This window comes from Crotalus tigris, unplaced genomic scaffold (genome assembly GCF_016545835.1).
Source record: "Crotalus tigris isolate CLP2741 ecotype Arizona unplaced genomic scaffold, ASM1654583v1 scf7180000020963.25688851:1431469, whole genome shotgun sequence".
NCBI classification, from domain to species: Eukaryota; Metazoa; Chordata; class Lepidosauria; order Squamata; family Viperidae; genus Crotalus; species Crotalus tigris.
Window position 1 is genome coordinate 266,197 of NW_024098281.1, and position 20,634 is coordinate 286,830.

At 46.4% G+C, this 20,634-nt stretch overlaps 1 protein-coding gene across 4 annotated transcripts; it reads right to left on the reverse strand.

Annotated features, from left to right (window-relative positions):
• Nucleotides 1-4,470: 4,470 nt before the first annotated feature.
• FANCG (FA complementation group G) lies at nt 4,471-19,761 on the reverse strand. 4 transcript variants are annotated; one of them, XR_005559839.1, is made up of 15 exons: nt 19,644-19,756; nt 19,487-19,550; nt 19,248-19,379; nt 18,974-19,167; nt 18,255-18,408; nt 17,527-17,657; nt 14,670-14,816; nt 14,041-14,204; nt 13,723-13,789; nt 11,946-12,298; nt 11,385-11,437; nt 7,615-7,782; nt 7,045-7,168; nt 5,283-5,777; nt 4,473-4,537 (listed from the first exon to the last, which is right to left on the reverse strand). XR_005559839.1 is itself a non-coding variant. In XM_039369061.1 (14 exons), exons 1-14 carry the CDS (start codon nt 19,716-19,718, stop codon nt 5,666-5,668), a joined length of 1,926 nt encoding a protein of 641 aa, XP_039224995.1. In that variant the 5' UTR covers nt 19,719-19,756; the 3' UTR covers nt 4,471-5,665. The 4 variants fall into 4 exon arrangements, 3 of the variants coding, with proteins under 3 accessions (XP_039224995.1, XP_039224994.1, XP_039224996.1); XM_039369061.1 differs by having other exon boundaries at nt 4,471-5,777; nt 11,397-11,437; XM_039369060.1 differs by having other exon boundaries at nt 4,471-5,777.
• Nucleotides 19,762-20,634: the final 873 nt, after the last annotated feature.

Below are 20,634 nucleotides of genomic sequence, written 5' to 3' on the forward strand. Positions count from 1 at the left end.
ATCTGAATAGAAGAGGATGCCTGTAAAGGTACACATTCTCAGAAAATAATGGCTTCTGGTATCTAACGGAAGGATTTAAGATGCAGAAGGTGAAGAATCCCTGCTCTAAGTCATCCATTAACTTTTTCAAAAGGACAAGTGAAACTAAAGCATCACTCCACCTACCGATCAACATTTCCGAGTGTCATTTGTGAAACAACTGCCAATTCCTCCAGGATTTCTGCCTGGAAAAAAAATAATTGCTCCCATAGGTGAAGGTGAAATCACCAGACATGTGACTACAATCTGGCTGTATTCACACCACATACTTAGCCTGACTAATAATGAAGTATTTTCTGATTTTGCACAGCATAAAGGTTGATATGTGGCTTTTGAAAACTTCCATTGAGTCCATCCCAAAGGAAACATTCTGGCTTTTACTTAACAATGCTTGCACAGAAAAAAAAAATCCTTTAATTCAGCATCTCTATTTGGACACTAATAATAGTGATGAATAAGACAGCAAAATATGGAAAGGGAGGCAGTTTGATGAACTCCATTCTTATTGGGAAAGAGGCTCAACTGAGCTGTAGTTTTGCTCCCAAATTTGCTTCTTGTATTAAGGTAATTCAGTGAACTTATTCTTCTGCCTGTTTGCATTCTCCAGAAAGAGCAACATTCAGGCTGCCTTTGTTTCTGTATCACTCTTGAGTCCCTGTGAAACATTTAGCTGGGAAACACTAGATCCGTGGTGGCGAATCTATGGCACGCGTGCCACAGATGGCACACAGAGCCCTCTCTGTGGGCGCGTGTGCGGTCGCCCCAGTCCTAGGCCTTCAGCTGGGTTTTATAAAACCTTTTCACTTTAGGCCTCCACCGTGTGCAACAACAAAAAAGTTTCAATCAATCAATTTCAACTTCTAGTGGAAAAAAAAAAGATCTCACAAAGTTGGAATTGATTGAACTTTTTAGTCCCAGTCTGCCGTTACTACCGCAGCCACGCCCACCTAATGGACCACACCCACCCGGCACCCGATGATACATAAGTGGGTTTGGGCTGCAGTTTGGGCATTCTAAAAGGTTCGACATCACTGCACTAGATGACCTGTGAGACCATTCCAAATTCTTCTATTATTTTCCCTTAACAAATGTAGGCCTGAAGCATCTTTTGTGTGCCTTGTTCAACAATTCTTGGTGGTTAAAGAAAGAATAGAATAGAATAGAATAGAATAGAATAGGATAATATAGAACAATGGTTCTCAACCTGTGGGTCGGGACCCCATTTGGGGTCGAATGACCATTTCACAGGGGTCGCCAAACAATGCAGTCCACTATTTTTTTCCCTTTTCCTTAGCTGTGCTACTCCCTTTTATTCTATTGGCTTTTGAGAGCCAATAGAATAGACTCTCTTGAATAGAGTCTAATTCTATTGGCTTTCAAAAGCCAATAGGAATTGTCCAGGCTGTCTCTGCCCTGCTGAGCCCGCCAAAAGTCCCAGTCTGCAAATGGTGCTGCACCAGTTGAGTAGTCCTCGATTTACGACCGGTTGAGTAGTCCTCGACTTACGACCGGTTGGGGGGGGGGTCGCAGCATTAAAAAGGTTGAGAACCACTGATATAGAATATAGGATATAGAATAGAAAATAGAATACAACAGTATTCTTTATTGGCCAAGTGTGATTGGACAATAAACATCAATAAAGAATGATGTTCTTTTACAAAACAAAAGTGTTTTTGTGCAGAGAGGAGGGCCAATAAAACAAAATCTAGCAAACTTGCATTTGGGAGAAATTAATTGGTCAGTCCTCTTTCCTGGGTGCCTATAGTGAATTTTTTCCTGCTATTTTGCAAATCCAGGTGCTCCTCAACTTATAACCACAAAGGAGTCCAAAATTTCTGTTATTAAGGAAATCAATTGTTAACTGAGTTTTATCCCATTTTACCTTTTTTTACAGCAGTTAAGTGAATCACTGCAGTTGTTAAGTGAATCTGGCTTCCCCATTGACTTTGCTTGTCAGGTTACAAATGGCCATCACGTGGCCCTGCGACACTGCAACTATCACAAAGATATGCCGGTTACCAAACACGTGAATTTTGATCACAATGTTTCAGTGGTTGTAAGTGTGAAAAATGGTCATAAGTCACTTTCTTCAATGCCTTTGCAACTTCACTAAATGAAGTCAAGGACTACCTGTACTAAGGCCAATCCCCAAGTTTTCCCCCAATTGTTACATGCAATTCCAGAATAACTTTGCTGCCCTTCATCTAGGATACTGTTTTCTTTCCATTGAACGGAGGGCTTGATCTACTGCAGCGTTTCTTAACCTCAGCAATGTAAAGATGGGCAGATGTCAATTCCCCAAGCAGCACCTTCACTGGGCCCGGTTCAAGCTGCCCACTTTTGTTTTGCTCTTTCCAGGGTGGCTGCATCAGGCTACTGATTTCCACCATAATTATTTGGCAGCTGAGAAAGCTACACACCTGTCCATGAAATGCATTAGGAATACAAGAAGCCTCCAAATTATATCCTTCAGATTTTCTTTTCTGTATATCTTGGGCTTAAGTCTTTTTTTAAATAAACATTGCTTGATTTTTTTTTTACCATTTCAGTTTGTTGAGGGGGGACCTATAGGGGTCTTTTTAACCAGGGTAACCCAACAGTGGCAACCTTTAAGACCCATGGTCTTCAATTCTCAGAATTCTCCAGCCAGCATAGGTGGTGAAGAGTTGAAGCCCACAGGTCTTAAAGTTGCCAGGTTTGGACTCCACGTTCTAAATTCTCTCTGTTGCCTCTAATTTAAATGCCAAGTCACGGGGATTAAGGAGAAAGGCAGAAAGAAAGGCAGCATCTGGATGCAAGCAAAGAGAGGAGATGTCTGCTTTTCCTCTAAGAGTCTCTGACTTTCCCGCTGCCTGGAATTCCCCTGCAAATAATTTCACCAGCCAAGATGACAACCGAACCCTTTCATTTTCTATTCTCTCCTTTCTGTGGGGCTTTTGCTCAAGCAAAAGTCAAGACTACACGAAATGAAAGCTAAAAGCCTGGTTTTGGCCAACCGGTGAAAGAATGGGTGTGGCTGCACCACCTCTTTGCCCCCATGAGCTTCATCAGCATGGCAGCAAGTGGTGAGAAAGAGAGAAGGGGAAGGGTCCCCCCAAGCCCCTGCCCCTCATCTGGCCTGCTGTAGGTTAAATGGATCTCTGGGCTTCTGAAGAGCAGCAGAGACAGAACTGGGGGTTGACTAGCCTCAGGTATCTCTTCATCTCCTTCGAATATGATGAACATCAACACTGAGAACGGGGGCTTTTGCATCCAACACAGCTTTTCCGAGAGGGGGGGGCACACAAAGAATACCAACTGTTGTTCAACAAACAAATACGGCTAATCCTCAACTTATGACCACAATTGAGCCCACGTTTTCTGTTGCTAAGCAAGACAGCTGTTAAGTGAATTTACCCCATTGTACAATCTTCTCACCACGGTTGTTAAGTGAATCACTGCAGCCGGTGAGTTAATAACAGGGGTGTTAAATGAATCTGGCTTTCCCATTGACTTTGCATATCGGAAGGTAGCAGAAGGGGATCACGTGACCCTGGGATGGTGGAACCGGCATAACTATGAACCGGTTGCCAAAGGGCCGAATTTTGATCATGTGACCATGGGGATGCTGCAAGGGTTAAGTATGAAAAATGACCGTTAAGTGCTGTTGTAACTTTAAATGGTCACTAAATGAACTGCTGCAAGTTCAACACAATCTGTAAGCAGCACTCTTCTTTTCTGACAGGAAACTGTTACTTACTGGGTGTTCTTTTAGCACAGTGGGGAGCAGATCCTTTAACAAGGGCTGCTTCTGAATTCAAATCTCCAGCAAAGACTCCCCTAAGCAATCCTTATCAGGTGGCCTTCCAGAACCGTCCTGAAAGTTATACCACTATTCAAGGGGAACAGTTCTTGCTACCAGGAAACGCCTTCTAATATTTACAGCAGGGATCTTCAAACTTGGCCCTTTTATGACTTGTGGACTCAACTCCCAGAATTCCTCAGCCAGGCACATGTGCCTGGCTGAGGAATTCTGGGAGTTGAAGTCCACAAGTCATAAAAGGACCGGGTTTGAAGACCCCCAATTTACAGAATCACAAAATTTAAGGAAATCTTGTTGTCAAATCTAGTACACAAATTCATTAAAACAGCATCCCCTCCAGATGAGGAGCCTGCATGATCACCGCCGGGCCTTCTGTGGCTGCTTGCTGCAGCTCACGTGCGTCATCCCTGGCCTCTGTTTCACCAGGTGGGCCTGGCTGTTGGCCCTTCCTTGCCATCCCATTCCCCCCCCCCCACTTTCCAGTTTACCCTGTAACCCTGGGACTCCTGGCAATTTTTCATGGAAGTATTAGGCAAGCACAATCCTCAGCTTTTCCATGATTAGTTAGTTGCTGCCATCTGCTGTTTGCCAGTCACTGATTAGGAAAAAAAGAGAACGAAGAGACATGATCAAACTGAAAATACACATCATGTATTGTATACGGAAAGGGGATAGGGAGGAAGAATCAGGTGGGATCTGAAAAAGAAAAAAATTAGGACAAATCAAAAAAAGCACTTCTATACACATTGTTCCCATTTTGACCTGGTGGCCACTAACTTGGATGAATGTAACAAGGGGTTAAACAAATCATGGAAGCCTATCAAGACCACTAATTTGGAAAACTTCACTCGTTTCCCTATATAGGAGGAGAGGCACTAGGAGAACAATACTGGTCAGGTAGATCTTGGCTTGATGTAAGGAGTAAATGTACAGTACTTACATTCCATTCATCATTCAGTTCTCAAGAGAGAGGAGAAATCTGTGGGAATTTGACTCTTTAATTTTTCAGCAAATATTGGGGCAACTGAAGGTTCCTATTACCACTCGAACGATCTTGAAAGGTGACTTAGAAAGGAAGCATTTGCATCCTCTGCCTGGGTGAAGGGGGCTACAGTCAGATCCCCAAATGGCCTAATTTGGTTTTTAACTCCTTTTAATCTTAACCAAGAAAGATCTCAGGAGGACTTCCATATTCAGGAATCTTCTTTCTTTGTGGTACATCTCGAAGTCTTGCTTTGTCTGCTACTTTAGAACAAGGGTCTCCAAACTTGGTAACTTTTAAGTCTTGTGGACTTCAACTCCCAGAATTCCCCAGCCAGCATGCACTGGCTGGGGAATTCTGGGAGTTGAAGTCCACAATTCTTAAAAAGTTGCCAAGTTTGGAGACGCCTGCTTTAGAACAACTCATTTTGCTCGATGTCCATATTTCAATGGGTCTCACCCCAGCAGGATGCCTATTTGAAGTTCTTCCTGGTCTTGATCCAGAAGCTCTGGAAACCGTTCCTCTGAACTGCTGCCCATTGAGGGTCACCCATTCTCCTCCATTACGAAGGGGAGCCACGTTCTCCGTGCCTGGGCCTCTTCTCCACTTCCCATTGAGCGTGAAGCCCTCCTGAGTCATACCAGTCAGCTCCATGAGCCAGAGCTCCTTGGCAGATATTTATGTGGGAGCCATTAAGAAAGGTCACCCCTCCCACTCCCCTGCCCCCGAGAACTCAAAACAGAAAGCATCATCTTCTTCCCACAAACTCTGGAGAAGCTCTTTCGAAAGGGAGAGAAGCAGCTGAGACGAAGGCTGGCAAGGGGAGAGAAGCCACCGCAATACTAAAGCGCCTGGCCGTTTTCCCCAAGGTGGCTTTTTATGTCCTTGGCAAAGGATTCCTTGTGAGGAAACTCCATCTGTTTCATGCACGATCTCAGGTATAGTGGGAAAGATCTGGAACACAAAAGGAGGGGCGGGAGGAGGAACGAAATTAGCAGGAGCTTGCGATGAGCAAAGATGGAAGCTCAGCCTGCCCCCCTTCACCCCCCCCCCCAAGCCTTCTGCTGTACAAACCACAAGGCCAAAGCCCGGAGAGAAGAGAGATGAAAGTTTCCTCTTCACCAGGTGGCTCTTCCTGTCAGGTGCAGGCTGCACTTCTGCAGCTGTTTATGCCCAGAATTACACAAGCACCAGCTGACAGCCAGAACACTTCACAAAAATGCCTTCATTTCACAACACACAGGCAGGCTTAACCACAGTTTCAACTGGGAAACTGTTACCATCTCAGATCAAGCCAGATTCAACAATGCTAGGGAATTCCTTGAAGCTTGCCCTCCCAATACATCACCCATCGACAGAGATCCAGGGATAAACCTTGTTTATATACCATTTAAAAAGATATACCCGAGAGTCTAGGAAAAAAATCAACAGCCCAGCAGACAGGCCCTCCAACAGTTGCCACTCAGATAAACTGGAAACTGGCAATAAACCCTAATCAAGGCACCACACCATCCCTAAACCTAGCAGGGCAAGCTACTCTACATAAACAGCCAGCAAATTCCTCCTCTGCCTTGCACCAATGATGTTACCAAGTCTGATCACGAAATGTCTGCAGGAAAACAACCAAGCTCAAAAAACCCAACAGTTCAACCTTTAGCTACAGGAGTTCTAACTTAGCTCAGGGGAGGCAGCACCCGGAATTTCCAGAAAGGGTTAGGAGTTTGGTGTAGTGGGGAAGGAGCTGGCCTAGAAACTGGGAGATGGTGAGTTTTAGTATCTGCCTTGGGCACGAAAGACAACCGGGTGACTTTGGGCCAGACCCTCTCTCTCAGCCCAACTACGTCACAGGGTTGTTGCTATGGGGAAAATAGGAGGAAGGAGTAGGATGTATGTTTGCTGCCCTGGGTTGCCTATATATACATAGGCACAATAAAAATAAATCTAATAATAAATAAAATGCTTTTTGTTTTAAGTTTTTTTCTTTGTCTGGGTCACCAGACAGAGTAGCAGAAAACCCCAGTAGAAAGGAAGTGTTTGTTTTGCGTATTTGTAGCCAGGAAGCAGAACTAGACCCAAACTGAATGCCGTTAAGGTGAGGAGAGAGAGAGAGAGAGAGAGAGAGAGAGAGAGAGAGAGAGAGAGAGAAAGAGAAAGAGAGAAAGACTGAAGGAACTTTCATAGATTGAGTTAACTTAGAGGGACAAACTCAAAGGACACACACCTTCCTGTGTTTTCCTCCATCGGACCAGATTCTGATGGGAGCTTAGGCCAGTGTGCAACCACCTCCTGCTTCCGGTCAAGTTTCCAGAGGGTATGTAATAAGTACAAGGTGGACGTGTGGCTGTCTATAAGACAAAAAGGAAGAGATTGTAGGAGAAGGGATGGCAGAACCTGGGGATGGAGTGAAAAGAGGGATCAGCCTAGAATCCCTACATGGCCATAAGCAGGCTACCCTTGAATTCTGCTGATCCAAGAAGATTCCTGTGAATAGGCATAAATAGCAATAAATCAGCTTAACTGGACCTTCATGTGTGGTCCTGGTCTTTCGTGCCTGACAGAGATATGATCACAACCGACCTCTTGGGTAACAGCTTCCTCTCATCCTCATGCTTACCTTGTCCAGGGTCTTTGCCATTTTCCCTGTCACGAACCCAGATTCTGTGGCCTTGGCCAAGTCCACCCCACCCCCCGGCACACACAGAAATGGCTTTTTTTGTGTAGTACATCCTCCTTGCCAGCCCAGTTAAATAGACCCTAACCTTTAAGAGCAGGAATTTAGTGCTGAAGGTACCTGGAGAGACCTGCAGGCTGTACTGAAAATCCATCAAGGCTTGTTTAAACTTCCCCAGCTCCAGAAATTGGATCCCTCTTCCCGTCAAGGCCAGGAGTCTGATTTGGGGGAGCTGCTCCACCTCCGGGATGGCTGTCTTCTCCCTTTCTGGTTCAGTTCTGCAGTTGCCTGGCAGAGAAAGAATGTCAACAATCCTTGCCCATGAACCCTCCCCCCCAAATATGACCCACCAAAACAAAGCCAATTCTTCCATTTTTCAAGGACTGTTGTGATTCCTCGCCAGCCAGTGGACCTGGCAGCTGAGTCTGGGGAATCAGAGGAGGAGGAGGAGGGGCCTGGAGTGACATCAGAGTCAGAGGAAGGCTCTGAGGAGCTCCAAGACTTACAGTCTGACAAGGAACCTGGGCCCTCTACTCGTGCTCAGGCTGAGACACAGCTGTGCTGGGAGTCTGAGTTGGACAGTGATGACTCACAGCTGGAAGATATCCAGGATGCACGTAAACAAGAGTCGGACAGAGGAATGCAATGGGGCGGTTCCAAAGGCAGGCATTAGGAAACTATGCCTTGGCTGCATAATAAAAGGGAAGGTGTGGGAAGTGCTGGTTGCTGAAGGCAACCGTTTGCGTTAAGGAATCGAGTTTTTGTGAACTGTGTTTGTTTGCCTTGGACATTTACTCGGGTCTGTAAATAATAAAAGGGGATTGGTTTTTTTCCTGCGGTTCCAGCCTGCTTGTTGGAAGAGGGGTTTCTCCTTGTGAGCTTAACAAAGACTCACGTAGGCTGGGTTAGAACAGGGACAGCCAGCTGCCAGATAAAGCCATGCCAGGGCAGAGTTGGCAAAAAGGAACTCCTTGCCCGAGTGAAAAGCACTGGAAGCAGAGACCTCTATACTGCCTAGCAGACCCCCCCCCTTTTTTTTTCATTTGAGGAAGTTCAGCACTAGGTAAATTGCACCCTGCACCTTGGTTGAAGGAACCAGCTGATGGCCGGTCTCCAAACCTGAAGAACTGACATCCCTCATTGAAATAAGGAGAAGACTCAGGGAATTAAGTTGTTTGCTTTAGATTCTGTGCCACCCGGGGCCATAATGGTGACGTATAAAAAAGGAGATGTAAATGCAGTCTGAAGTGATCCTGGGGAGATCCCAAAGGGAGCCATCATGAAAACAAAGTGGTAATTTTCAGAAGCCAGCAGGGTTGTCAGTTTTGGTTGTGCACTTCTCAGGTACATTGCACAGGTGTTACAGAGCTTGACTTTTTGTTTGGGAAAGACTGTCCATCAATAGCTCATCAAATTGGAGAGGAACAGCTCATCAGGTGAGGAACTACTCCTGGCTCCTCTGGGCTTCAATAGTTTAATAATTTAGTTGAAGGAGGAGAGGTTCGACAAATTTGCAGCTAACACAAAATTAGGGAGGATAGCTAATATCCGGAATGCAGAAATAAAATTCAAGACCAGGTTACCAGATTAGAACAAGATTCCACAAACTTTATAAACCGGGGGTTGTTTTTTATCACTCCCTCCTTTGTGACCTATTTCTCTGCTAGTTTGCATATGTACAAAGAAGATGAATGAATTTTTAAATTTTTTAAGGAAATAATAATAATAATAATAATAATAATAATAATAATAATGGTGGTGATGATGATGATGATGTTGGAGGTCATCTAGTCCAACCCCCTGCTCAGGCAGGAAACCTATACCATTTCGGACAAATGGCTGTCCAGTCTTCTTAACAACTTCCAGTGTTGGAGCATTCACTGTTTCTGGAGGCAAGTTGTTCCACTGGTTAATTGTTCTGTCAGGAAGTTTCTCCTTAATTCTAGGTTGCTTCTCTCCTTGGTTAATTTCCATCCGTTGCTTCTTGTCCTGCCTTCAGAAGCTTTGGAAAATAGCTTGACTCACTCTTCTTTGTGGCAATCTCTGAGATATTGGAACACTGCCATCATGTCCCCCCTCGTCCTTCTCTTCATTAAACTAGACCTACCCAATTCCAGCAATTTGGTTAGAGGCTCCATGGAAAAGCTTTCTTCTTCCTCTCTAACCAGAAAGGTAGCAAAACTGTGGCTGTAGGGATTTTTTGTTTGCTTGTTTTTATTTATACAGTTATTTGTAGACCAGCCAGCTCCCAAAGGGTTAGGGTTTATAGCACTGTACAATACTGTATAGCACTGTACAATACTAATGAAGCCGAGGTGGCGCAGCAGTTAGAGTGCAGTACTGCAGGCCACTTTAGCTGACTGTGTTCAGCAGGTCAGCGGTTCAAATCTCACCGGCTCAAGGTTGACTCAGCCTTCCATCCTTCCGAGGTAGGTAAAATGAGGACCCAGATTGTTGGGGGCAATGTAAATAAATATATACATTGCTTACTGGTGTACACCGCTTAGAGAGTGCTTGCACTTAAAGCGGTATATAAGTCTCATAAATAAATAAATAAATAAATACAAATACAGCAATTAAAAACCACCAACAATCTGACTAGCTAGTTAATACAGCCCAATGTTATCAGCACCCAAACCCTCTGCAGAATAAAAAGGGTTTTAAGGTTGTCCTAAAAAACGTTTGGGAGTATTATCTGGGGAAGCAGGCACCCCAAAGGCAAAGCCAGCCACCCAAAAGGGGAAAGGGAGAGAACTGATTTCTGCTTTGGTCACACCCCACACCCAAATTATATTTAAGAAGGTTCCAGAGAATTGGAACAGATTCACAGAAAGGCAACCAAATTTAGGGGAGCTGAAATAAACCCATGAAGAGAGGCTGAAGGAAATAGGCACACTTGACTTTGAGAAGACTTTTAGAACAATTAATCAGCGGAACAACCTGCCTCCAGAAACTGTGAATGCTCCAATACTGGAAGTCTTTAAGAAGAGATTGGATAGCCATTTGTCTGAAATGGTATAGGGTTTCCTGCCTGAGCAGAGGGTTGGACTAGATGACCTCCAAGGTCCCTTCCAACTACTACTACTACTACTTATTATTATTGTTGTTGTTGTTGCTGTTATAAGACAAGACAGAGAAGGGAAATGCCAACACCCTTCAAAGACAAGTGGTCCTCATTTAATAACCACCTGTTCAATGATTATTCAAACTTACAATTAGGTCATCATTATGACCAGTCCTCGGAGTTCCAGCTGCCACAGTGTTGCTATGTTGATGTGATTGTGATGTGGCACTCGGTTTGTGAATACAACTTTGCCGCGAAGCATAGTCACACATTGATTGTGATTCCTGATATTCCCCACTGGCTTCCCACAAAGTCATTGGGGAAGCCGGCAGGAAATCAGAAGTCAACCATGTGAAGTTCTCATTCAACGATGATAACTGGAACGGTTATTGCTAAGCAGTGTGATCACATAACATCGCACTGGCAATTCCGGTCTGAATTGCTGTCATAAACTAAGAATTATTTATACATGAAAAAGTATCAGAAACGAAGGCCGAGACATTTCTTTGGTCTTCCCAGAGTGCACAACACATAGGATGGATTTAAGTGACAAGAAGGCAAATTCCAAATCATTGGTGGGGAAAACCCTAACAGCAGTTCAGTAATAGAACCAGAAATGGAAGGTTGTCTATTACTGGGTGGACCCAAATTTGGACTCTTATACTGAGTGGTATTTGTGTATGTGCGCGCATGTTCACTCATGGCATGGGTCAGCTAAACTGATCCCTTCAATCCTGTGATTCAGGATTGAAGACCATTTCCCCTGGAAAGGGCCTGCTGGAACCCAGAAAATCAAGTCAAGGAGGCAGAAGCAGGCAATGAATACCTCTGTCCATACCTGTGCTGACCAAATGGACTCTCAGGAGATCATTAAGACACCTGTTGGAGAAGGATTGAGGCGCCATTATTTCTGTGCTGCCAGAAGAATTTAGCCCCACATAGGGACAGAAAACCCTATTTTGCTGATAAAGCCCTATTCTGTTATTTTGAAAGAGGGCTATGAGCTTTCTTTTGCTACAGTGAGACGATGGATGGATTTCTTACTTCTCCTTTTGGAAACAGTTTCTACTTTTCAGCGATTCCAAAAGAGGCTAGAGGTTGGAAGGAAACCTTCACTATTTCTCTGGCTCTCGGTCACAAATAGCGCAAGCAGGGCAAGTAGAATCAAATGGAGGAAATCACATTCAAAATGTGGAGAATATTCAAAATATCATATACAGCTCTATTCCTCCTCGGGGGACTGTTCCTGACTCCACAAAATGAGGTTGCTGTATCCCATCAGCCTCTCCCCTCTAAACAATACCCAGCAGTGTAACAGTGCAGAAGAGAGAGACAAGCCCAGTCAAAGAGCCTGACTTGGATCAGGATCCACTCAGATTTCAGTTACCTGCTAAAGCTGTTTATGGCTTCCTTGGTTTCTCTCAGCTGGGCTCTTGCCCAGCCCTGGATCAAGTGGGCAGCTGCTTGCCAAAGGACACAGCGCAGGCTCTCTCTCTGCTCTTCCAGGACAGCAGCAGGAGATTTGGCCAAGGGGGACCTCTCCGCCCCTATGGCCTTCTCTTCAGAACTCAGGTCCAGCACAATGCGCAGCCTGGCCGGGATGAGCCTGCTTACGCGGGAGACCACCTCTTCGCACACCATGATGGCCTCCTGGTGCCTGGCTGCCTCCTCCAGAGCCGAGGCTGCTTCCAGGAAGACCTCTGGAATTCTGGGCATGGCCAGCTCACTGCACTGAGACACCTGGAAAAAAGAAAGCACACCCCATCCCACCCAGGGCAAATGAGTCCTGCTCCAGGAAGCAATATTCACAGGTGAGAGCGGAGATAATCACCTCCTCCCGAATTCAACCTTGGTGCAACAAATCCAGCCCAGCACCCTGACTGGAAGATCTTTTGGGGATTGCACCAAAAATAAAATGAAGATCCAGTAGTTGTTTTCACCCAAAGCTCAACAGCAGGATTCGTTTCTGCGCCCGCATTCTTCTGCCCACAACCGTAGGTGGCTTTTCTTTGCCTCTTCTCTTTTTAACACAGAGCTTACATGAGGGCACCAGAATCCCTGGGAAAGTTCAGTAATCACGGAGACCACATTTTAAATATCTCTGCACTTGTGAAGAAAAAAATTCAGGAGTCCTGTAGCCCTTTTCTAACTAGTCCTTGACTTACGAATGGTCCCTTAGCGACCACTCGAAGTTATGAACGACCTACCTGGGGCTAGCTATGATCCAGAGTTCCAACAGTCACACACAACCCACATGGACACATGACTGCACTTCAGCTTCTCGGCAGCCAGGGCCCTTTTATGGTTATTCCAGCACCACATGGTCATGTAACTGCATTTTATGATGGGTTTGCTGAAAACAGGCATTGACTCCTGGTTTTCGGCACACTGTGCCCAGGGCGAACCACTCATTTGCTTATTTACTGTGGCGTTCACTTACTGACCAGTTGCCTAAAATCATCCTGCTTTTACAACCATCATGAGTTATGACCATGATGGGCACGCTCCGTTATAGTCGTAACTTGAGGGTTATCTGTAGCATACTTTATTAAAAGGCATCAATTGTAGTGTCATGGTTCCGACTAATGGAACACTTCAAAGAACTTCCAGGCGTTGTTTATCCTAAAAGGTCTTTATTCATGTAACAAAGCCTTGGCATGGCATGTAGGATGCCAAGATCTGAAATCTCCTCCCCTGAGCACATATTTTGCTAGCATATTCCCTCCCTTAATTTACTATCATAAATCACAATCTCCAATCAGTTTGAAGGGCAAAGGTTCTAGTCCGTTTTTATAAGGCTGCCATTTCTTATCTTATTAAAAACAACGGGGGGAAACATTCTTCCTCCTCCCTCCAGCATCTTCTAATTCTAAGAGCAAAGCAAACTAAAGGAAAAGGCTGCCTCTATATATTGTCAAAGCAAAAAACATCCAATGTTTGCAGTGTTGACAGGTAGTTTGTGAGAACATGTGCCTTTCCATAAAACAAGTTGGTCGGAAAAGGTGCCACCAGGCTATCACGGCTCCCCCTCCTCCAACCCCTCCACCTGAAAGAGAAACTGAGGGTCAAGGGGGGGGGGGATAGTCACTGGAGTTGTTAACACATTCAAACTCTGTCTCCGTGAGGCATTCAAGCAAATATAACCCAAATGAGTTGCAACTCACCTGGGGAAGAAGTCCTTCCTGAAAGAGAGCCAGAAGGTCCAGGTAATGTTCTGCAGCCTCTGTTGCCCTGCAGGAGACACCCCCCCCACACACATCAGGAAACATCATCTCCGTGGCCTGCTGTCCTATCAGCCCAGGGACCCCTGCCCTACTCAGGCACGGACTGTGAGCCAGGAACAGTTTCCCTCCATTGGGCTCTCGCTGGGCTGTTGTTTTTCAAGGCACCTGGGACTTGGAAAGAAAAGGCTTCTCTCTTGAGAAACCGGGGCCAACATTTTCAGCCCAGCCCCAGGGGTCTGGGAGGAAGGAAGCCCTCACCTCTCTGCCTGCAAACATCTCTTGGCCAGCATATATTTCACTCCTGACGGGCAGCTTGGGGCAAGGAAAGCAGCCGGATGGCATCCGCTGGTGAGGAGCTCTGTTCGGATAAGGAAATGGAGGTTGTGGGACTCCAGGGTTACCTGTGGAGGACTCTCCAGAGCCTGGGAAGAGAAGAAAGAGGGTGAAGGAAAAACGCTGAATTCTGTAATGAACTTGGGCCTTGCTCAGGTTCAGCACTATGCTACTGAGCCCCAGCATGTTCCTGCTACCCTTCTCATTTTATCAAATTTATTAGAATCTGTTATTTCCCAATCTTGATCCCTTGAAGATCTGTGGGCTTCAACTCCCAGAAAAACTGGCTGGGGAATTCTGGGAGTTGAAGTCCATGCATGTTCAAGGGACCAAGGTTGGGAAACACTTTATTAGAAGAATGCAACATGCATCATTGAATCTGACAGATTCCAGGCAGCTTACAGCATTATAATAATAAAACACCCTGCTAACGTTTGCTGTAGCCTTTTCCCTCTTCCCAGCCTGACAGAAAGGAGAGTGGTGCAATCAGTTCCCCTCCTCCCTGGAGAAGGAAGGCGGAGAGGCCACCGCTGGGTCATCCTCTTGAGACCCACCTGACAAAGCAGCAGCAGAGCTTCCAGTTCTGCCTCTGTGAGCTCCAGTTGGTGGTATACGAGAGCGGCTTGGTACAAGGCTGGCAGGAAGGTGGAGTCCATCTCCAGGGCTTGCTTCAGATGGTGCAGCGCTGTGTGTGGCTTGCCCTGGAGATTCAAAAGAGTAAGAGGATTGAGGATCTGCTTCTCACCATAGAGCGTCTACACCAGTTGGGTTCACGCAACATATTAAACTGGAATAAAACAAGGCTCGGCAGTTGTGTCTCAGTGTTTTCAGAGAGCTGTTTGGAGCTGAAAGGATTTCTGGGAGTCACAACAAACTGTTCTGAGCTCAGTCAAGCCATCCTTGCTTGGATGGTCCACAGGGGGTTCCATAGGAGGGGAACTTCTGTAAAGAACACCCACCAATGGGGACCCTCCTATCATAAATGGGATATTCAGCAGATGCTCCCCCTCCTTATCCTATTTTGTAATCCAAAGACTGGAGTGATAAGCTGACTGGGAAGGACCAATACAAAGAGCAGTCAGTCAGGTTACATAACCAAGGATTCCTGGGTCTCTGTAGAAACATTCCAAGAACTAGGAACAAGTTGGAAGAACTGGAAGTGCTAATGAGGGGAGGCCAATAAAGGCAGTCCTCGACTTACAACAGTTTAGTGACCGCTTGAAGTTACAAAGAAAAATGTCATTTAAAAAGTGAATTTTGGTCATGTGAGCAAAATTCCAACACTTGGCAACTGACTCATACTTATCACGGTTACAGTGTCCCAGGGACATGTGATTCCAGTTTGCATCCTTCTGACAAGTAAAGTCAAAGTGGACATAGTGCAACTTCAGCAATGCATTGGACAAAATTCTACCAGAAAAAAGGTGAAATGTGATCCCATTACATGCAGAGTTAATGGGACAGTTATAGCCAGTAAGGGTTATATTTCATAATGGTAACAGTTATGAAGGCCACCTGAAGAGACTAGAAGCATTGGAAATGTGGATTTACAGGTGGCCGTTAAGTATAAGCTGGGTTGACAAGATCAGAAATGAGGTGATAAGACGCCTGGGAAAGCCAAGGGAAATCATCAAAACAATTAAAAAACGAAAATTAGAATATTTCGGACATGTGATGCGACACCCCAAAAAATAGGGCATATTCCATTTAATCCTCCAGGGAAAGACTGAAGGCAAACGAGGTCCAGGCAGAAGAAGAACATCGTGGCTTCAAAATCTAAAGGATTGGTTTGGACAAAACTCAGCAGCACTTTTTCGTGTGGCCGCTGATAAAAACAGGATCGCCAATGTCCGATAACGGATATGGCACAAGAAGAAGAAGAAGGTTATGAAAGTGGAAAGAGAAGTCAAATACTATATTTATATGGTTTGATTCTAAGCCCTGTACAGGTAATCCTTGGCGTACAGCAATTCATTTAGTGACTGTTCAAAGTTACAATGGCCCTGAAAAAAGGGACCTATGGCCATTTTTCACATGTATGACGATTGCAGCATCCCCATGGATCAAAATTCAGATGCTTGGCTGTTAACTCATATTTATGACGATTGCTGTGTCCCAGGGTCATGTAATCATTTTTTGCAACCTTGTGACAAGCAGTCAATGGAAAAGCCAGCTTCACTTAACAATAGTGTTACTAATTTAACAACTGCAGCGTTCACTTAACAAATGTGGCAAGAAAAGTTATAAAATGGGGCAAAACTCACTTAACAAATTTCTCACTCAGCAAGATAAATTTTGAGCTCAATTGTGGTCGTAAGTTGAGGATTAGACTTACAGCAGTTCATCTAGTGACCGTTCAAAGTTACAATGGCACCGAAAAAGGGACTTATGACCGTTTTTCACACTTACGACCATTGCAGCATCCCCATAGTCACATGATCAAAATTCAGACGCTTGGCAACTGACTCATATTTATGACGGTTGCAGTGTCCCAGGGTCACGTTATCCCCCTCTGCGACCTTCTGATAAGCAAAATCAGAATGGGGGAGCCTGATTCACTTAACAACCATGTGACTCACTTAAGAATTGCAGCGATTCCCTTAACCACTGTGGCAAGAAAAGTGATAAAATGGGACAAAATTCACTTAGCAACTGTCTCACTCAGCAACAGAAATTTTGGGCTCAGCTGTGATCGTAAGTCAAAGACTATCTGTACTTTTCCAAATATGTATGCATTACTTGAAAAAATACGAAGGTCTTCAACTGGTAGTGATAAAAACTGGCAATATGAACTTCAATGTAGACCAAGTTCTAGACCTCAATAGGATAACTCAGGGGTAGGCAACCTTGGCTCTTTTATGACTCGTGGACTTCAACTCCCAGAATTCCTGAGCCACCATGGCTGGCTCAGGAATTCTGGGAGCTGAAGTCCACGAGTCATAAAAGAGCCAAGGTTGCCTACTCCTGGGATAAATCAAGGTTGTGATGCAGGCAGATTATGTGCCATCAGGTCACTGTCAGTTCTCAATGTTTACATAGTTTTTCTTCGTGATAATCTGCCTCCTCCAATCTGGCCTTTCAACAATTCCCCCTTCGTTGCAGTAACTGAGTGCTTTCCGCCGAGTGCTGCTTCTCGTTCCCCCCATGTTTCCAAGCAACAGAGCAGTGGCTCTGCATTATGAGGAAGAGGATCTGATTGGCCCTCAAGGAAACTATCCCAACTCCAGCAGCTATTCAGCAGCATTACAAATTGCTCTCTTTTATTGGAAGTTATCTTGGACGGGCCTCTGTCAGGGACATTGTACAATACATTTTTGCACTAGTTGGTTTCCAAAGTCCCTTCCCATTCTTATATTTGATGATTCTCTGGCCTAGATTTGTTTTCATTTTATCCACATAATGTTCCCTTACTATTTTCCGGTAGCAGCTTCCCATTAAGGTGAAGATCTGGGCAAGGACCCGCTTAGAACATAGCCCAGATGCAGCCGCTTGGAGTAAGACAAGGGCATGGTGGGGGTTGTCAGATTCCAGCTCCTGAACACCTGGAATAAGCAAACAGGCATCAAAAAGTCTAATTTGATTCAATTTAATGTGTTGCTGCATGCTGAGATCTCTGTGCCAGTTATCTAAAGAGAACTACAGATAGTTCCTTGACTTACAACCTTTCATTTAGTTGTGACCTCTTGAAATTACAACAGCACTGAAAAAAGTGAGTTATGACCGTTTTTCACACTTACAACAGTTCCAGCACCCCCACGGTCACATGATCAAAATTTGGACACTTGGCAACTGACTCATATTTATGATTGGTTGCAGTGTCCCAGAGTCACGTGATCCCCATTTGTGACCTTCTGACAAGCAAAGTCCACGAGGAAGCCAGATTCACTTAACAAGTGTGTTACTAATTTAACAACTGCAAAGACTCCCTTGACAATTGGGACAAGCAAGGTCATAAAATGTGGCAAAGGTCATTTAACAAATGTTTTGCTTAGCAACAGAAATTTTGGATTCAATTGTGGTCGTAAGCGGAGGACTCTCTCTGAAACTACAAAAGTGTTACTGGCAAAAGGAACAGAAGGGCAAAGGTGAAAGTTCAAAGGATCATAAAGCCTGCAGAGAATGGAGGATCTCACATTTACCTTGCAAGAAGGCAGCTGAAGTCCACAGAGTCTCTTTCAAATCTGTGATGGTTTGCACCACCAGGGGGTCAGACTCTCCCATTTCATGGGGGTGCCACATCTGCAGCAGTGAAAGGAGCTCACTGTCACAACCAACACAAGAAGGGTCTGGGATCTGAAAAGGAAACAACAAAGAATTCCAAGCTGTGAAGATGGTCAGAGAGACAGCAACGCCGATCATGATATAATCAATTCGCTGAATCTAATGGGTGGATCTAGGGAAGCACTGAACGGGGCTGCATCGCACAGCCCAAAGAGAGAGAAGAGGGGGTCCTCATTACTTTTGTCATCCTTCTTGGTACCCACTTGTCTGCCATTCTGCCGCCTCCTACTTAGGCTGCTAGGGAAAAAATGGTCTGCTTTTACCAGAAGTTTGAGCTGACTGTTTGTCAAGGGATTTAATATCAGGCCAAGACTCATAAAGGTTGCAGAACAATAACAGTTTATCACAGTTATCCATGCCCCTCCCCACCACAAAGAAGGCCCTGTGGTATTCGGACTTGGCCTGTGGCCATCTTTTAATGCTGGATTCGAAGGCTAGTAAGGCATTTTTCTCAGTAATTCACCAGGTCCTGATTAGCTGCTACTCTAGTGTAAAGCTCCCACCTATCCCGGCTTTCCTTAGGGAAGAGGCAGCCAGGGTCGCAGCCCCAACACAACCTTCCCCTTCTCTTCCTCACCTGGGCACCGTTAAGGAGCAGCAGGAGATCCCGGGCTCTCTCCAGCTGGTGGCCGGCCAGCCACGACGCTGCCTGCAGAGCCGCCAGGTGCTGCAAGGGGGCCCGGAGCTCCTTGGGCGCGGCCTGCTGGAGGACCCTCGGCCAGAGTTCCCCACAATCGAGACCCTCTTCGGGCGCAGCGAAAGCTTCCAACACTGGCGGGAAGGAGGGAGGGGGGGCGTTGGCCAGGTCTCCCTTCCAGACCAGGAGACGCCCGGCCCGTTCCGCTTCTTACCTCGCCGGAGTCCCCGCTCGATCCAGGCCGAGGCGCGCTGGGGGCCGCCGCCGGGCGGGCGCATCTCGAAGGGCAGGGCGTTGCAGAGGATGGCCAGCTCCAAGGAAAGGCTCGGGAGGACAGCGGGGAGCCCTGCGGGGGGGGGGCACACCCGAAAGCTGAGGGGAAGGGGAAAGAGGGGGGTGCCGGGGAACACCCCAGCCTCCCCGTCGAGACCCCGCCCACCGCCTGTTTGCTACCTTGAATCTTCCTCAGCAGTTCCGCGAATTGCTGAGGTGGAGCCGAGCCGGGAGAGGGCGCCGCCTGCAACGGAAGCACCAGAGACCGCCTTAGTCCTACTAGGCCGAGCGCACGCCGCCCCCTCCCCCTGCCCCCCTCTCTCCCTCGGCCGCGCACCCTCCGCCAGCGCCGGGCCAGCCGGTCGTTCTCAGCCCGCCACAAGGCCCAGCACCCGTCACCGTCGCCCGCCATCACACACGCTAGGGCGCACGCTCCTACCGCGACGCCCGATTGGCCGGGACGCTTTCGTTGCCGAGGCAACACCGACCGGCGGCAAACTCGAGTACTGCAGGGGAGCCAATGGGCGGGTCCGCTCACGAGGCCTCAGCCAATGAGCAGCGCACGCCGGCCACGTGCATTTCCTCTTGGCTGAAGAGGCCAAAAAAGGGGACTCGGCCCCACCACCTCCCCTTTTACTCGAGGGGAGTAGGCATCGACCCCACCACCTCCCCTTTTACTCGAGGTTGCCGGGCAGGTCCTAAAGCCGACCTTTACTATGTTTATCTCCTAAATCAGGGGTGGCCACACTTGGTAACTTTAAGACTTGTGGACTTCAAATCCCAGAATTCCCCAGCCAGCATACTGCATAGCTGGCTGGGGAATTCTGGGCATTGAAGTCCATAAGTCTTACAGTTCCCAATCGTGGAGGCTCCTGTCCTAAGTTTATCCTTCAAGAATTCAGGGGAGACCTCCTTTGAAAAACTCGATTCTTTTGCACTCTTAAGGAGCAGCAGGTTTAATTCATCCAAATGTTGAAGGTAGCAGCAAAATGCTGGTGGGTTGTAAAAACGCCTTATTTGGGGGCTGAAAATGCACTTTTGCAGGGTCAGGCTGCCCAGGGTCAGGCTCTGCCCAAGCAGCCTGTGGTTTAAAGCAGGGGTCTTCAACCGTGGCAATTTTAAGACTTGTGGACTTCAAGTCCCAGAATTCCTCACTCAGCTTGCTGGCTGAGGAATTCTGGGAGTTGAAGTCCACAAGTTGCCAAGGTCGAAGACCCCTGCTTTAAAGCACCCATGGATTAGGAGGCCCTAATGACAAGAAGCATGCCGACCACTGCAGGGCTGGTGTTTAGCCATCTAATGAGCCACTCTAGAGAAATGTGTTAACT